Source organism: Convolutriloba macropyga, chromosome 3 (genome assembly GCF_964194025.1).
Source record: "Convolutriloba macropyga chromosome 3, txConMacr16.3, whole genome shotgun sequence".
In the NCBI taxonomy this organism is placed as follows: Eukaryota; Metazoa; Xenacoelomorpha; order Acoela; family Convolutidae; genus Convolutriloba; species Convolutriloba macropyga.
The window spans coordinates 48,467,111-48,481,040 of NC_134470.1; the positions used below are offsets into that span (position 1 = coordinate 48,467,111).

The 13,930-nt window shown below is 35.5% G+C and overlaps 1 protein-coding gene across 1 annotated transcript in view; it reads left to right on the forward strand.

Annotated features, from left to right (window-relative positions):
* The window catches only part of LOC142337108 (uncharacterized), a 37,936-nt gene extending 29,851 nt beyond the window's left edge, over positions 1 to 8,085 (forward strand). Inside the window, exon 4 of the mRNA XM_075386199.1 lies at positions 7,823 to 8,085. Coding sequence (XP_075242314.1) covers positions 7,823 to 8,047 — 225 coding nt within the window. The 3' untranslated portion in view covers positions 8,048 to 8,085. The remainder of the gene's footprint in view (positions 1 to 7,822) is intronic.
* The last annotated feature ends 5,845 nt before the right edge of the window (positions 8,086 to 13,930 follow it).

Below are 13,930 nucleotides of genomic sequence, written 5' to 3' on the forward strand. Positions count from 1 at the left end.
GTTGTGGTATACTATTGCGTGTGGGTATCTTGAAAATCTATCTACCGAAGCTAATATATATGAATCATTATTTTGTTCGTCTAGTATGGGGCCGGCAAAATCCATTTGGATTTCTTCGTTTGGTTCGTGTAGTGGTGGTAGTTGTGCTAATTTTGATTTTGGGATTATTGGTTTTAAATTCTTACCTATTTTGATGCACGGTTGGCAATTCTGTGTGAGAGTTACTATCTCTCTATGGATTCTTGGGAACCATATCATGTTTGCTAAGTGCATCATTCCTGATTGGCCTGGGTGATTGCGGTGAATGGAGTTCATGATTAGTTTACGTAGTTGTGTAGGTATAAACATTTTCCCGTCATAGAGTATGCAGCCAGCTGGTGTCGTGCTCAGATCTCGTTTTAGGGAGTGCCAGTATCTGCTGAAGTGTTTGAGTGAGTCCCAGTTTTTATCTTCTATGATTTGTAGTAAATTTTTGCTATGTGGGTCGTTTCGTGTAGCTTCGGCGATGAAATTTTCTCCGAATACTCGATGTAGTTGTTTTAGGTAGTTCGGAGTGTTTTGGTAGTATAGTTCTGGGATTGGGTTGAATTCCTCTTTTTCTTCTAATGGTTGGCGTCCTTGCCCAATGTTAGATGTTTCGTCAGTCTGTGTGGCAATTGTATTTGTTTCCAGTGGGTTTGTCATCATTTTTGTTTTCGTTGTGTTTGGTGCTCGGTATCGTTTTTTGATTGGGACTTGGAACGTTTCTACTTTTGGTTTGTTCCTTGTTGTAACGTGTATTTTGTTGCTAAATAAAGGGTTAATTGAGTTGTAAGATCTACTAAATAAAGATGTGGGTAAAGGATTTGTAATAGGATGAATAGAAGATTTGTATAAATAATTTCTTTTAATTCGATTTGTATTTGTAGAATTTTGAGTCAGTTTTGAATTAGTTGAATCGTTTAATGTGTTAGGAGGCAACTGATTTATAGCGTGTAAATGGCGAAAAGCGTTCTGTTTCTGTTTGCTTGGATTGGACTGGTTTGTGACGTCATTTAGTTCATTCTGTTTTCTAGCGATCTGATTGGTTAATTTTCTTTGCGCTGTCTGTAGTGTATAATGTATTGCTTCTATGGTGTTTATTACATGATTTTCGTCTAAGTTTTCACCAGTTGGTTGTATTATTGGATGGCGGCTTAAATAGTCCGCAAATCCCATGTTTTTCCCCGCGATGTGTTCGACTTTAAAGTGGAATGGTAGTAATCGGTCCACCCATCTAGTTAATCTACTCTGGTATGTTTTGTTGCCTCTATTGTTTTTTAGGGCGGAGAGTAGAGCTTGGTGGTCCGTTTGGAGAGTGAAATGTGATCCGTATAGATAGTACTTAAAGTGTTCGAGTGACCAAACTACGGCCAGTAGTTCTAGTTCGTTTATGCTATATCTTTGTTCATTTTTGTTAAGGAATCTGCTGGCGTATGCTATTGGTTGCCATATGTTGTTTTGTTTTTGTTCGAGGCACGCGCCTAAGCCTTCTTTGCTGGCATCACATTTTGCTCGTGTTTGGCAGTTAATGTCGAAATGTTTTTGTTCGACGATTGTTTTGATTGCTTGTTTTATTTTGTTAAATGCACTGGTGTGTATTTCTTCCCATTCTAATTTTTTTGGTGTTTTATTTATTGGTTTTGTTAATAGTGGTCTTAGCGGTGCGCTTAATGCTGCTAGGTTTGGTATGAATTTTACCAAGTGGTGTATGCTGCCCATAAATGATCTTAGTTGTTTCAGCGTTTTTGGGTTCTCCAGTTGGATGATTGCGTCTGTTTTTCGTTTAGTTGGGGTAATGCCTTCCGAATTTATTTTGTATCCTAGCCAGGTAATCTCTGTTAGGCCAAATTCGCATTTGTGAAGGCTTATTGCAAGATTTTCTTGGTCTAGTCTTTTTAGTGCTTTGTCTATTTCGTTTTCATGTGTTTCTATTGTTCCTTTTGTTATTATTATTATGTCATCAAGGAATGCATTTGTTGAGTCTAGTCCGTCTAGTGTCGTATCCATCATTTTTTGGAATGTTGCTGGTAGGTCTGTCAGGCCGTAGAAGCCATTTAGGAATCTGTAAGTGCCCGTAGCGTTGCCGCCTAGTATATTGAAATTGCAGTGTTTTTGTGTTTCGGGGTGTAGGGGGAGTTGGCTGTAAGCATATTTGAGATCTATTTTGCTAAAGTATAGCGTCCCCTCTGTTGTTTTGAGTTCAGAAATTGTCATAGCTATTTTATCCATTAGGTGGTCTATGCTTTGCATTTGATATTTGTTTTTGTGTATTGCGTCGTTGAGTATTTTTGAGTCTAATTCGATTTTGATGGAGTGATCTGCTTTGACAGTTATTACTACTGGGCTTATGAAATATTTGTCTGAACATGATGTTAGTTTTTTAATTTGTTTGTCTTCGATTAATTTTTTAAGTTCGTTTTCTACTTTTTCTACTAGGTGTAGTGGGATTCGTCTACCTTTGTGTTGTGTTGGGTTGATTTCGCTTTTGAATGTTGATTTTGCTACATGATTTTGTGATCTACCTAGTCTTGTGCATAGGTGTGGGTACTTTTGAAATATCCATTTGGATATTCTTAAATGGGTGTTTGTTATGTTGAGTAAATTTCTCTCACCTTCTTTTTGTTGTGTTCCCATTGTGAGTCGGAGGCCTAGTTTGTTCATGATGTCTCTTCCCATAATATTTATTGTATTGGTGTCTACCAATAGGATTGTGCAGTTTTTTGCAGTTGATGTTCCTGACGTTATGTCCACGTGGATTGTGCCGAGTATATTTATTTTGTTGTTGTTGAAACATCTGAATTCGCCCAGGGATTTATCCGGATGTTGGATCTTTGTCTTGTTATCTACTAGAAGGTTTTTTGCCGTCTGGATGTTCATGAAACTCCTGGGGCTTCCTGTATCGGCTAACCAATAGGTTTGTTTTTTGTTGGTGTATGTTTTCAGCCAAAATTCCCCTCTTCTAGTCTTGTTGATGTCGCTGACTTTTTCATTTGTAAATTTAACTGAATGGATGAAGTTCGTTGTGTTTTGCCAGTCTTCCATCATTTCCCGTATGTAGCAAGTTGATTCTGGGTCGATTGTTTCTTCAGTTGAATTGTGTATGTCCTCCTGTTCTTCCTCATTTATGTTCCTCATTTTCTGTGATGTTTTTCTTTGAACCAGTTGGTTATTCTTTTTTTGTTGTTGGTAGCCCGAATATGTTTGTTGTCCGGGATAGTTTTGTTGTCTGCGTTGTTGTGGGTTGTATTGTGGACGTGGTGGCATCTCTGACTTGCACTGTTTTGCGAAGTGCCCTATTTTCTTGCATATTCTGCAGATTTCTTTTTTTGCGGGGCAAACGTTTAAGTGGCCAGGGAGAAATTTGTTGCCACAGCGTCGGCGGTCTTGGATTTGTCCTGATTGTGGGGTTGGGAGTATGGGTACCCTGTTTTGTCGTTTTATGTACTGAATTTTTTCGAACCATGGGTTTGATTGTAGTGTATTTGTATAAGTGTTTCTCATTTTCTGTTGGCTTTCTTGTCCTCTTTCTCGTGCTAGTGCATATTGTAGTGTCTCTGATGGTGTTCGTGCCTCTGATAATAAATCCATTTGGATTTGCTGGTTGTTCATTCCTTGTATGAAGATGCTCTTGACAAGGCTTTCCTCCATGTGTTCCCAGTTGCAAACTGATGCGTGTTTTTTGATTCGTGAGTGGAATACTTCTAGTGATTCGCCTTCTTTTTGTCGGCATCGGAAGAATTGATATCTGTCAAATGTTTCGTTCCTTGTTTGTATGAATTATTCTCTGAGTTGTTCTACTAGTGCGTCCGTGGTGCATTTTTGAATGTCTGTGTGAGGGAATCTTTGGTGGAAAATGTTTGTTGCTTGTGTTCCTAGTGAGAGGTATATGTGGCTTTTTGTTTTGTTATCTGCTTCTTCCCATGGTATGTTATCTACTTGTGGTCCCCTGTCTTCTATGTCTTTGCATGAGTTTTGCCAATCGGTACGTCTTTTGACGTTTCTTTGTTCCCTTTGCCTTCTTTCGGCGGTTGTTTCATCAGGTAGTGCTGGTTCGTAGTGTGGCTCTGTTGGGTAATCAAGATCTTCATTTTCGGGTCTTGGTTGTAGTAGCTTGTCAACTTGTATATTTTCTTTTACCATGATTGCTAGTTTTACTGTAGCTAGCCATTTTTCCCATTCTATTTCGGGTTGGTGACCTTTGTCCCAAAATAAATTTACTCCTAGTGGAGAACGAGCCATAGTTGACTGCGCCATGTTATATACGATTCGCTTGTTAATGAAAAGAGCAAGAGTTAATCTTGATTTTCAACAACTAATCTCTGAACGCGTTAAGGCAGAACTGCAACGGAGTGCTTTCGCACTTGTTGGTCAAGACACAGTACCAGTTATACTGTGTGGTTAACAGTTAACAGAAATGTCAATCACAATCATCAATCTATGTACAATGCGTTGTCACCAATTGGTGAAGTGTTAACATGTAGAGAAGTACGTAAGACAACCAATGAGTTTGTTCTCTGGCTGGAGATTGTACCATAAGATAAATATGTATATAGTTTAAGAGTGTTTATATTAATACTTGGTATATTTGGTTGCGTTCTGTGGATTCCTCCACCACAATAATAATAATAATAATAATAATAATAATAATAATAATAATAATAATAATAATAATAATAATAATAATAATAATAATAATAATAATAATAATAATAATAATAATAATAATAATAATAATAATAATAATAATAATAATAATAATAATAATAGTAATAATAATAATAATAATAATAATAATAATAATAATAATAATAATAATAATAATAATAATAATAATAATAATAATAATAATGATAATAATAATAATAATAAAAAATTGTTCTCAAGTATGTATAAACAAACAACATTGTTCAATGAGGTTTACATATACATAGTCAAAAAGTCATCAAAAGGCAAAAAAAGCCTAGTCGTGTGATGCCTTTGGGAAGCAGTTTGTTAGCAAATAGGGGTGGGGGTAGGGTGTTGATATTGGTTTGTTTTTAATGTTTAAATAGATTGAGTGACAGCAAGTACACGTGAGGAAACAGTTGAGTTTTTGTAAAAGCAAAAAAATGTTTTAGACAATTGCTCAAAAAAACTAATAAAAAATTTCTATGATATCATTTCCTTGTATAAAATTTTCAAGAAAAGTATAGTGGTGTGTATTAATTCCAGAATTGTAGCAACTCTTTATAAAGTGAACATATTTTGAGTCGAAATTAAGTATATAATTTAGCAATTTCCTTATTCGTTTTCCAATTCTCTTTGGTTTGATACCAGTAAATTGATTGCTAGGTTTTAGTTTTTTACTTGTTGTTCTTTTCTCATCTAGCCTCACAAGCTCTGAATCCTCAATAAACCTGTTAAAAAATTCATTTTTATGTTCCCGCCTAATTGTTTTGGTTAAAAATTTTAAAAGCTCATAAATATGTAGCTCTTTCACCAGGAAGATTCCATATTTTTCCCGTTCGTTCTTTGTTGATTGATGACTTTGTTTCCTGAAAATAATTCGCGAATTTTGTTTAACTTTCACTTCGATAAAATTCAGGCTTGTCTTGCTTGCAGTTCCGTAAATAAGCACTCCATATTGTATAACCGGTTGAACAAAAGACTTATATACTAAAACTTATTGTTTAATGCTCAATATAAACCTCAGTTTGTAGAACAATCCCGTAAATTTGGTCAATTTTGCAGCGACGCTATTTATGTGTTTTTTGAAATCCAATTTGTTGTCCAGCAAAACGTCTGGATACTTTACTTCGTTGCTCTTTTTAAGGGTTGCATTGTTCAGTCTTAGAACATTCATCATAGTTTAAAACCTAAGTTTAGATTAATCTTTTTTTCAACATTGAGCGTCAGTTTGTTATCGCTTAAGTAGAGGCCGATGTTGTCAATATCACTTTGAAAAAGAACTTCATTTGCACTTTTTTTGGCTGCAGAGCAGTATCGTCGGCATAAAGCGTTATTGTAGAGCAGCTGCATTGTTGTCTGATGTCATTGACGTATATGATGAAAAGTAGTGGTCCTAAAACTGAACCTTGAGGCACGCCAAACGTAACAGTTCTTGGACTCGTTCTTGCAGCACCATATCTAAGAATTTGTTTTCTGTCAGATAAGTAAGATTTCATAATTTCAAGCATTGGGCCTCTCAAACCTATGTTAGCAATTTTTTTAAGTAGTAAGTTATGATCAACCGTGTCAAATGCCTTTTTCAAATCTAGAAACAAACCTATCGAGCACTTTGGCTGGTTTTCTAAAGTGTCCCTAGCGTTTTCAACAAAATGCGCTAATGCATCAATTGTTCCTCTTTGTCGTCGGAAACCATATTGATTTGCATCCAGGAGATCAAAAACTTCCAAAAAATTAGATATTTTGTTGTACAGAATAAACAATAAGTTTTATAAGAATGCCGAAATTGGTTCTCGATTTTGGTTGGCCGATAATTTTTTGCGTCATCTCCGTAAAATGACATGATTGGTTAAGAAATTTACCAAGATAATAATTGAATAAATTTTCGGCACTCTTATAATCGGCATAGTATTACGTCGGCATACTTGTACGTCACCGGCGTTTCGATAGATTAAATTTTTGTGCAAATTGATTTCACTTCTAAGAGTTAACTTGTTAATGGCGGATGAATCGTTAAAAGGTTTAAATGAATTGTTCGGGCTTCTGTTTGTGACATATTATTTGCACATTGCATTTAATTAGCCATGTCATTTTTGAGCTGGTGTTTTTAGGTCTTTATCTGGTGCTGCGTTGTTTTTCAACAATTGAAACATCTTCTTCTCCCTCCTCTTTTAATTCATCACAAATCATATGAACTGCTGAATGTCCCTAAAAACTGTATTTGGGAACCAAGAATTGTCGTTCCTGACAAAGGGTTTAAATTCTAAGACAGATTCAAAGACGAATAAGCTGTACGAAGTTGTAGGTGGGGAATTAAAGTTCAAGAAATTTCTAAGTTGAATGATTGATATGTCAGAAAATTAGAATTTGCAATAAGGCAACGTTTTACCTCAAAAGCGATTGCAAGTCCGAGGGAAAATTTGTAACACTTTTGCAAATTTGTTCCTGTCGAGCTTGCTATCATTGGTTTTTCCAGTACATTCTTTTTAACGACAAAAGCAAAACATTTAGCGCGTTGAAGGTATACTTTTTAATGTTTTTTTTAGAGAAAGCCGAAATTACATCTACCTTCTTGGCAACTAAATTAGCAATGTTCAGTACATTATTTTAAATTTTCAATTCTCAGCTATAGCGGATTAATTTGAAAAATAAACAGGAGAAATTGCTCTTACTTTTCCCGGTTTTTTATCTTGATTCACTTGACAGCTAACCTATTCTAAACTGATCTGTTGAATTGTCTTCACCCCAATTAACAGATCTATTTCTGAATGTTTATCAATCCATCTGGTGGATTCGTAATGTGCGTTACGATGTAGCATCACCTTTGCATTATACTTTTTCACCGTTTAAGTGCAAATTGATCGGGTCAGAACTCGTTTGCATTAGAAACCAGAAACCTTTAGCAAGATAAACGCTTACGGGCTGAAGGGACATCTAGGAATGTGGCAGAAAAATTGGTAGATTGTAGGGCGACGCATCGACTCTTAAGAACTTGCAAAAAAACGCAAATTCTCACAAGTAAACCATATGACCCAACCTCACCACGGGTGATTAAAAGTTATCAAAATTAAGTTTTGAACCCCAGCGCCAGTTTTAGTCAGTGGTCAGTGGTGAAAAGAATACTAAATATGCCCAGGTGTGCTACCCAATCATGGATCCATCAACTTCATGCGGATCCGTCCCAGGTGCCCCTCTCTACCTAATAGACTACGATGACGAAATGGATGTTAAATGTTTGTATGGCATTGCTCAGGGTGAGAGAAAGTCCCGATTCGTGGGGTACAACGAGACATCTGAAAAGGCTTTCTGGAGTGTTCCTAGGAGCAAGGGGTGGATTCAAAACTCTATGCGTAACAATTAATCGTCTTTGAAGAATATCTTTGAAATTACTGAATACAATTATTCATTCCATCGGTCAGCTTATTTTCAAGCAATATTATGCAAAAATGCTTTTGCGCTCAAATCAGTCAGGCATCAGCGAGACACGAGAGTTGAAAAGGAATAACTCTCTGAATAAAAAATATGCGACTTCGACAGCGTTTAACACAGCTTCAGTTTTTTTGCGCGTATTCTCTTAGTTGTATTCTCTCAGCTATAATAGTTGTAGCTGAGTTCGGTCAAGAAGGGAGAAAAAATGTTTCGAAGATTGTTAGTTTTGTACGATTTCCAAGAATATATTTTGTAGGGAGTTTGAACAGATTTTTGACAAATCTCTTGCACAGCTTTCAGAAAACTTGACAAATAGGTTTATTGCGGTTTTAAGCAGGACTGTTTATTTATCAAACATTAAATATATACGAACCTAATTCCTGTCGAGGAATTGGGTTCCAAAAATTTTTGATGTTTCATGAATAAACAGTCCTGCTAAATGCGCAATTACCCTATTGTTCAAGTTTTCTGAAAGCTATGCAAGAGGTTTGACAAATATTTGCTCAAACTCACTAAAAAGTATTTTGGAAATCGGAAAAAACTTGCAGTCTTCAAAACATTTTTCTCCTTTTTTGACCGAGCTCAGCTACAACTATTATTAAAGTTATACAGGTTACAAGGGCAATTTACAGATGGCGACTTTTTTAATACTGAGAAATCTTCTGTGATATAGTTGTACCAGATATCAAGCATTGATAAGGATTTTTAATAATTATTTCAATTATTAAACGCAAATATCGGCTGTTTCTTTTGGCATTCCTGTTTTTTCATTCAGTGGAGTCCGCGTTTGTAAACACGAGTGACAATCTTTTGTCAATTCATCTCGAGTGGGATAAAATTCGCTGAAATTATTCACAACAATGACAAGAAAAGCTGCCGACAATCGTTACAAAATTCCGTCACTGATCTCGAAAAATCGCGTTTCAATGTCACAAATGTCCGCAACTTGTGAACGGGGGAAATTGAAATTGTCATCATTTTCGGCAAATTCGAGCATGGTTATTCTTTCCATTTCAATTCTATGCTGGGCCCATTTTGGCTTGCGGCCATGGAATCATTTATAAATTTCACAATCAACGACAGAAATTTGTCAGCTTTGTCCACAATGTGGATCAAAGCGTAAAACGAATAAGCTCCAATTATTAAACCGTTTTTTACTAATTTATTTTAGATCATCTGAAAATTAGTTTGAATCAGTGGAAATCATTTCAAAGGCGTCTCACTCTAATTGAACCATCCGAAACTAAATTTTATTATAATTAGCGTCAGATTATTTTAACACAAATCACTCAGTGTTTTTCTTTATAGATGAAAGGAGTCTTTTGACTAATTCAATAAATATCCTCATTGCTTTTCATTTCATAGATAAAAACAGCCTTTTGATTAAATTAATAAAAACCCGTAGTGCTGTTTTTCTTTACGTATAGAACTGGTCTTATGATTATTTTGATAAAAACCTCCAGTACAGTTCACTTTATTGAAAAAAATTGGTTCTTCGAATAATTAACTAAAAATCCCTCCGTGCCTTTTCTCTCTTAACCTGTTGATATCTGGGTAAGAAAACAGATTTTGAACGGATGGTTAATCTTAACAGCAAATAGAAATTAAATATATTCGATTAATTTGATAAAAATCACTCGCATGTATATAAATACCCCACCAATGAACATATTGACTAACAAACTTTTTTATTTTGTCCGATTTCTCAGATGGTTTTTTCGGATCCAGTTAACCAAAATTGAAATTTGTGGATATATTTAACTACTGTTGTTCTTGATTTTAATTACAGAAAGTATTTGCTGAGGGATTTCTATTGGAAAAAAATGGCTCATCAGTCCGTCATATAGTTCATCTAGTGATATAGTTCATCAGTCCTTGTTCGTCACTCCATTTTCATCAGTCATTTGTAAAAGTTTTTTCCTGTGTTAGTGTTTTCTCATTTATTAGCTTTTGCACTTAGAATATGTCCCGAATCTTTAGGGACGATGGTTTGCCTTCGTCCTGAAACAAAATTTAAAGCAATTAAAAGCAATTAAAACAATTAAGCTAATTTTAAACTATAAGTTGCGGATAAGAGACATTAAAAGCGGATAAAAGAGTCTCGTAAATTAGTGACATTAAAGTTGCGGATAAAAAAAGACACTGACAAAAATGATTGGTTATCTTAGCTCGGATGTAAGGGATGTAATGTGGTAGACAATAGTGGAGAATTCTGTCCGCCTTCCTCGCGCGTCATCAATTTCCGCAATTGCGGGCATTTGCGACGAATTCCTTCAATTTTGAGCAAATTTGAACTAGTTTCCTTTCTGTTTTTGTTGTTCGCGAAGCGTATAAAATTCTATCTTAAAACATGGGGAAGCGGACAATGCTGAATTCAAGGAACCAATTTGATTGGTCAAAATCTAGCATGGCGACGTAATATAAGGTGAAACAAAAATTTGACGTGCTTTTTTTTGTTCAAAGTAATTAAGGAATTAGTCTACCCAATTTAATTCTGCAGCCCAGTCAAATTCGTCGATTCAGCTTAGTTTACGTTTGTTTACGACACCAGCTGTAAAGTGATGGATTTACTTTCATCTATACGGATTCAAAACTTGAGAACAAACTTTGCAGAGAACTTGCTTGTAAAAGTTGTATCAACAGATATTTTGTTGTTCCTTTCATTCCTGTATATTCCTGTATCATTCTTCCTTTCCGTTTCTTTCGCCTCAGTTGTCTCTGTTTTCACCGCTTTTATTGTTTCATCTCTCAGACGTTCAGTTTTTGTAAGTACGACAAGTTAGTAAAATGTACAAGCTGCTATGTAGATGAATTACAATGCTGAGATAAATACTGAGAAAAACTGAGGAACCTGGGAAGCAGCCTCGTGCTGAGTAACAGTCGCCCGGGTCGAGAAAAAAATTGGAAAAGTATGTAAGATAAGCGGCGAAAAGTTGTTTTTTTTTCACCGCAATTTCCGTACATAATTTTGCGGTGAATGCGGCGAAATTATGTAAGTTTACCTCTAGAGTAAGCGGTGAAGTTACAAAAATTCACCACATTTCACCGTTTACTACAATTTACCGTCCGTGCACGGATTCCAACCTCTCACTTCCTGCATGTCAGTCACTTCTTCTTCCACTGCGCCACTTTTCACTCAAATATAGCATATTTGTTTTGACTTTAACTCAAATTCACTCTACTTTTTGTAAAACATACGCGTTGAACTTTTGTAAGATTAACGGTGAAATTACAAATTTTAGCTGTGAAGTATGGTGATTTTTTGTTAGTTCACCACTTACTCCAGTGGTGAAATTACATAAATTCACTGCTTAAAAATTTTAAAAAGATCTTTGATTATTTGTGGATACATTCTCCGTGCGTCTTTTGATAATTGTATCTTAACAAAGGATAATTCGAGGCGGTTTCTAAGCGGTGAATTTATGTAAATTCACCGCTACCAGGCGAAAAAGGTTTTTTCACCGAATTCACCGCCTGATTTATGTACTTTCGCAGCATTCACCGCTTATCTTACGTAATTTTGCGTTGAGTGGCGGTGACACCTAGACGCGGGCGGCGAAGAGATAATTGGACATACAGGGAAAATCCTTTGTAAAAAGGCTGCAATAGTTTGCTGTCGTCGAAAAGCCAGCCGCTTGAGAACTAACAAGAATCTGTAAAAATCACGGATGAGTTCCGGGCGGAGCTGTAAAAGACAGGAGCGGAGTAGGTCGCCCAGGAAAAACTGTTCAACCGTTCGTAATCTATATAAAGTTGCGTAGTAATTGCGAAGCGTTAAAGCTTACCTCCCGGATCCTCGTCCCATGGTATGTCAGTACTGAAACATTGTTTTCCAATTGTATATCGTCGGCTCAGTACTGTATCAGTTCATCCTAAGAGTATATTGCTACCTCAATATGTGCAGTCTATTCGCATAGATGTTTTTTTTCTGAAAATAGACTGAACAGTCATGGTTTTGGTTCCCATGATGTTCATAGGAAAATCATGAAAAATTGTAAACATTTTGAAAAATTGAAATTTTGGACGATGCACTTTTTGAGCATGACGATGACGTACAATCTTAAAACGTTGCAAGAAACGTTTTAAGATTAGCCAAAAAACCGCCAAAACTAGCAATACACCCCGAAAACAGTAAATACACGCCGGGAACCTGGAAACTGACAAATTTGGCCCAAAATTGCAGATTTTGATGGTTTTGGTTTCAGATTGTAATAGAATTTTGTATGATTGTCTTAGTTTTAGCTCCGACGAAAACATATACAGTTTTGAGCCGGCGATATACAACTGCAATACAATGTTTCAGTACTGACAAACTATGCGGCGAGGGTCCCGGTTTACAATATAACCCCGCACGAAATAGCCCCAACCAACTATTGTATGTTGACCATGATTGGGATGGTCAGAGGTTATATGACTTGTTTGCGGGTGGAGGGGGCTAAAACGGGAAGGGCCCGTTTAAAGAAACAAAGATATCAACCCAAAACCACGATTGTGGGGATCATTGATGCGAAAATTCGTAGCACGTCATGAACTGTGGGCACAGTTATTGGGAATATTAAACTGCGATAGTAAACTGTGATATAGTAAACTGTTGTTATTGTAAACTGCGATAGTATTGCGTTTAATGTTATGATTTCTTCATCCTTTTTTGATCCGTTTCCATTATAATCTAATAATTGTCTAACATTGTCATAACAATCATAATAATTTAATATAATCCATTATCGTCTCTATGATTTCTATATGGAATTGGTTCTAATTCTGTCAAAGTATCTGACAAGAGTTTTTCTTGGTGAAAAATTTATCTGGGCTTAATATTTCCAGAATTAGTTTGAAAACTTGCCAAAGACAATTCAGACATCCGATTTTTTGTTCCAACCCACTTGTGGGGGGAGGAATTATATACACAAATGTGTTTTTTTCAGTCAATTTTGACCGATCGATATATTCTTGATAGAGAAATATGAGTGGTATCAATAAAAAGCTGTTCCAGCGTAGAATTCAAAACTAAAAAGATTCTTTTCTATTTCTTTTTTTTTCGAGGAGTTATCGAGGATTGAAATTTTGTGTGAACACGGGATATTTTGAATGATTTTGTTCACTTTTAGTGTAACTTTTCTTCAAATTAAGATATTTCCTATAAAAATTTCAAATTTACATTTCATGCCACAAAATGAACCAATTATGTGTTCCTAATAGACTGAAGGCGGTAAAAAGACTAGTTCTGGTCTCAAAGGGAACTTCACTATAAAAAAATCAAATTCTGTTTGAGAGCTCTTTTTTAGAAATCTTTTCATTTTTTTTGTTTTTTTAAGTCACTTTTCATATCAAGGTTCCGTTAACGACAGGCCTCATATACAGTAAAATGAAGCCCATTGAACAAATAGATTCGTTTTTAAGGAATTGCTCATGTTTTTTTGGCTTCGACACTGATTTTTCGTGATTTTAAATGAAAATTTGATTTTCTTTTTGAGGATTTACTAATTTTTTGGAGTCCTATGGCATAGACTCAATGACTAAAGTTGCAATATGTTTCGTAATGAGCAATTATTGAACATATCTAGTGCTTTGAAAGGACAGATAGTGGCTCGTAAATCTTTAAGAATAATTTTTCTAAAATTTTTTTTTGAATATTAACCAATCATAAACTTATTTTCGTGAACTTTAAGTGAGTCTCAGTAATTAGAGGACCCTCTTCCTTCTTACTAAAACCAAAATCTATCTGGTTAGCGGTTTTATCTACTAAATACTGAATATATGACTTCAATGACACAAGATCTCAATTTTGTTATTTTTGTGGTTGTTTTCCTATTGT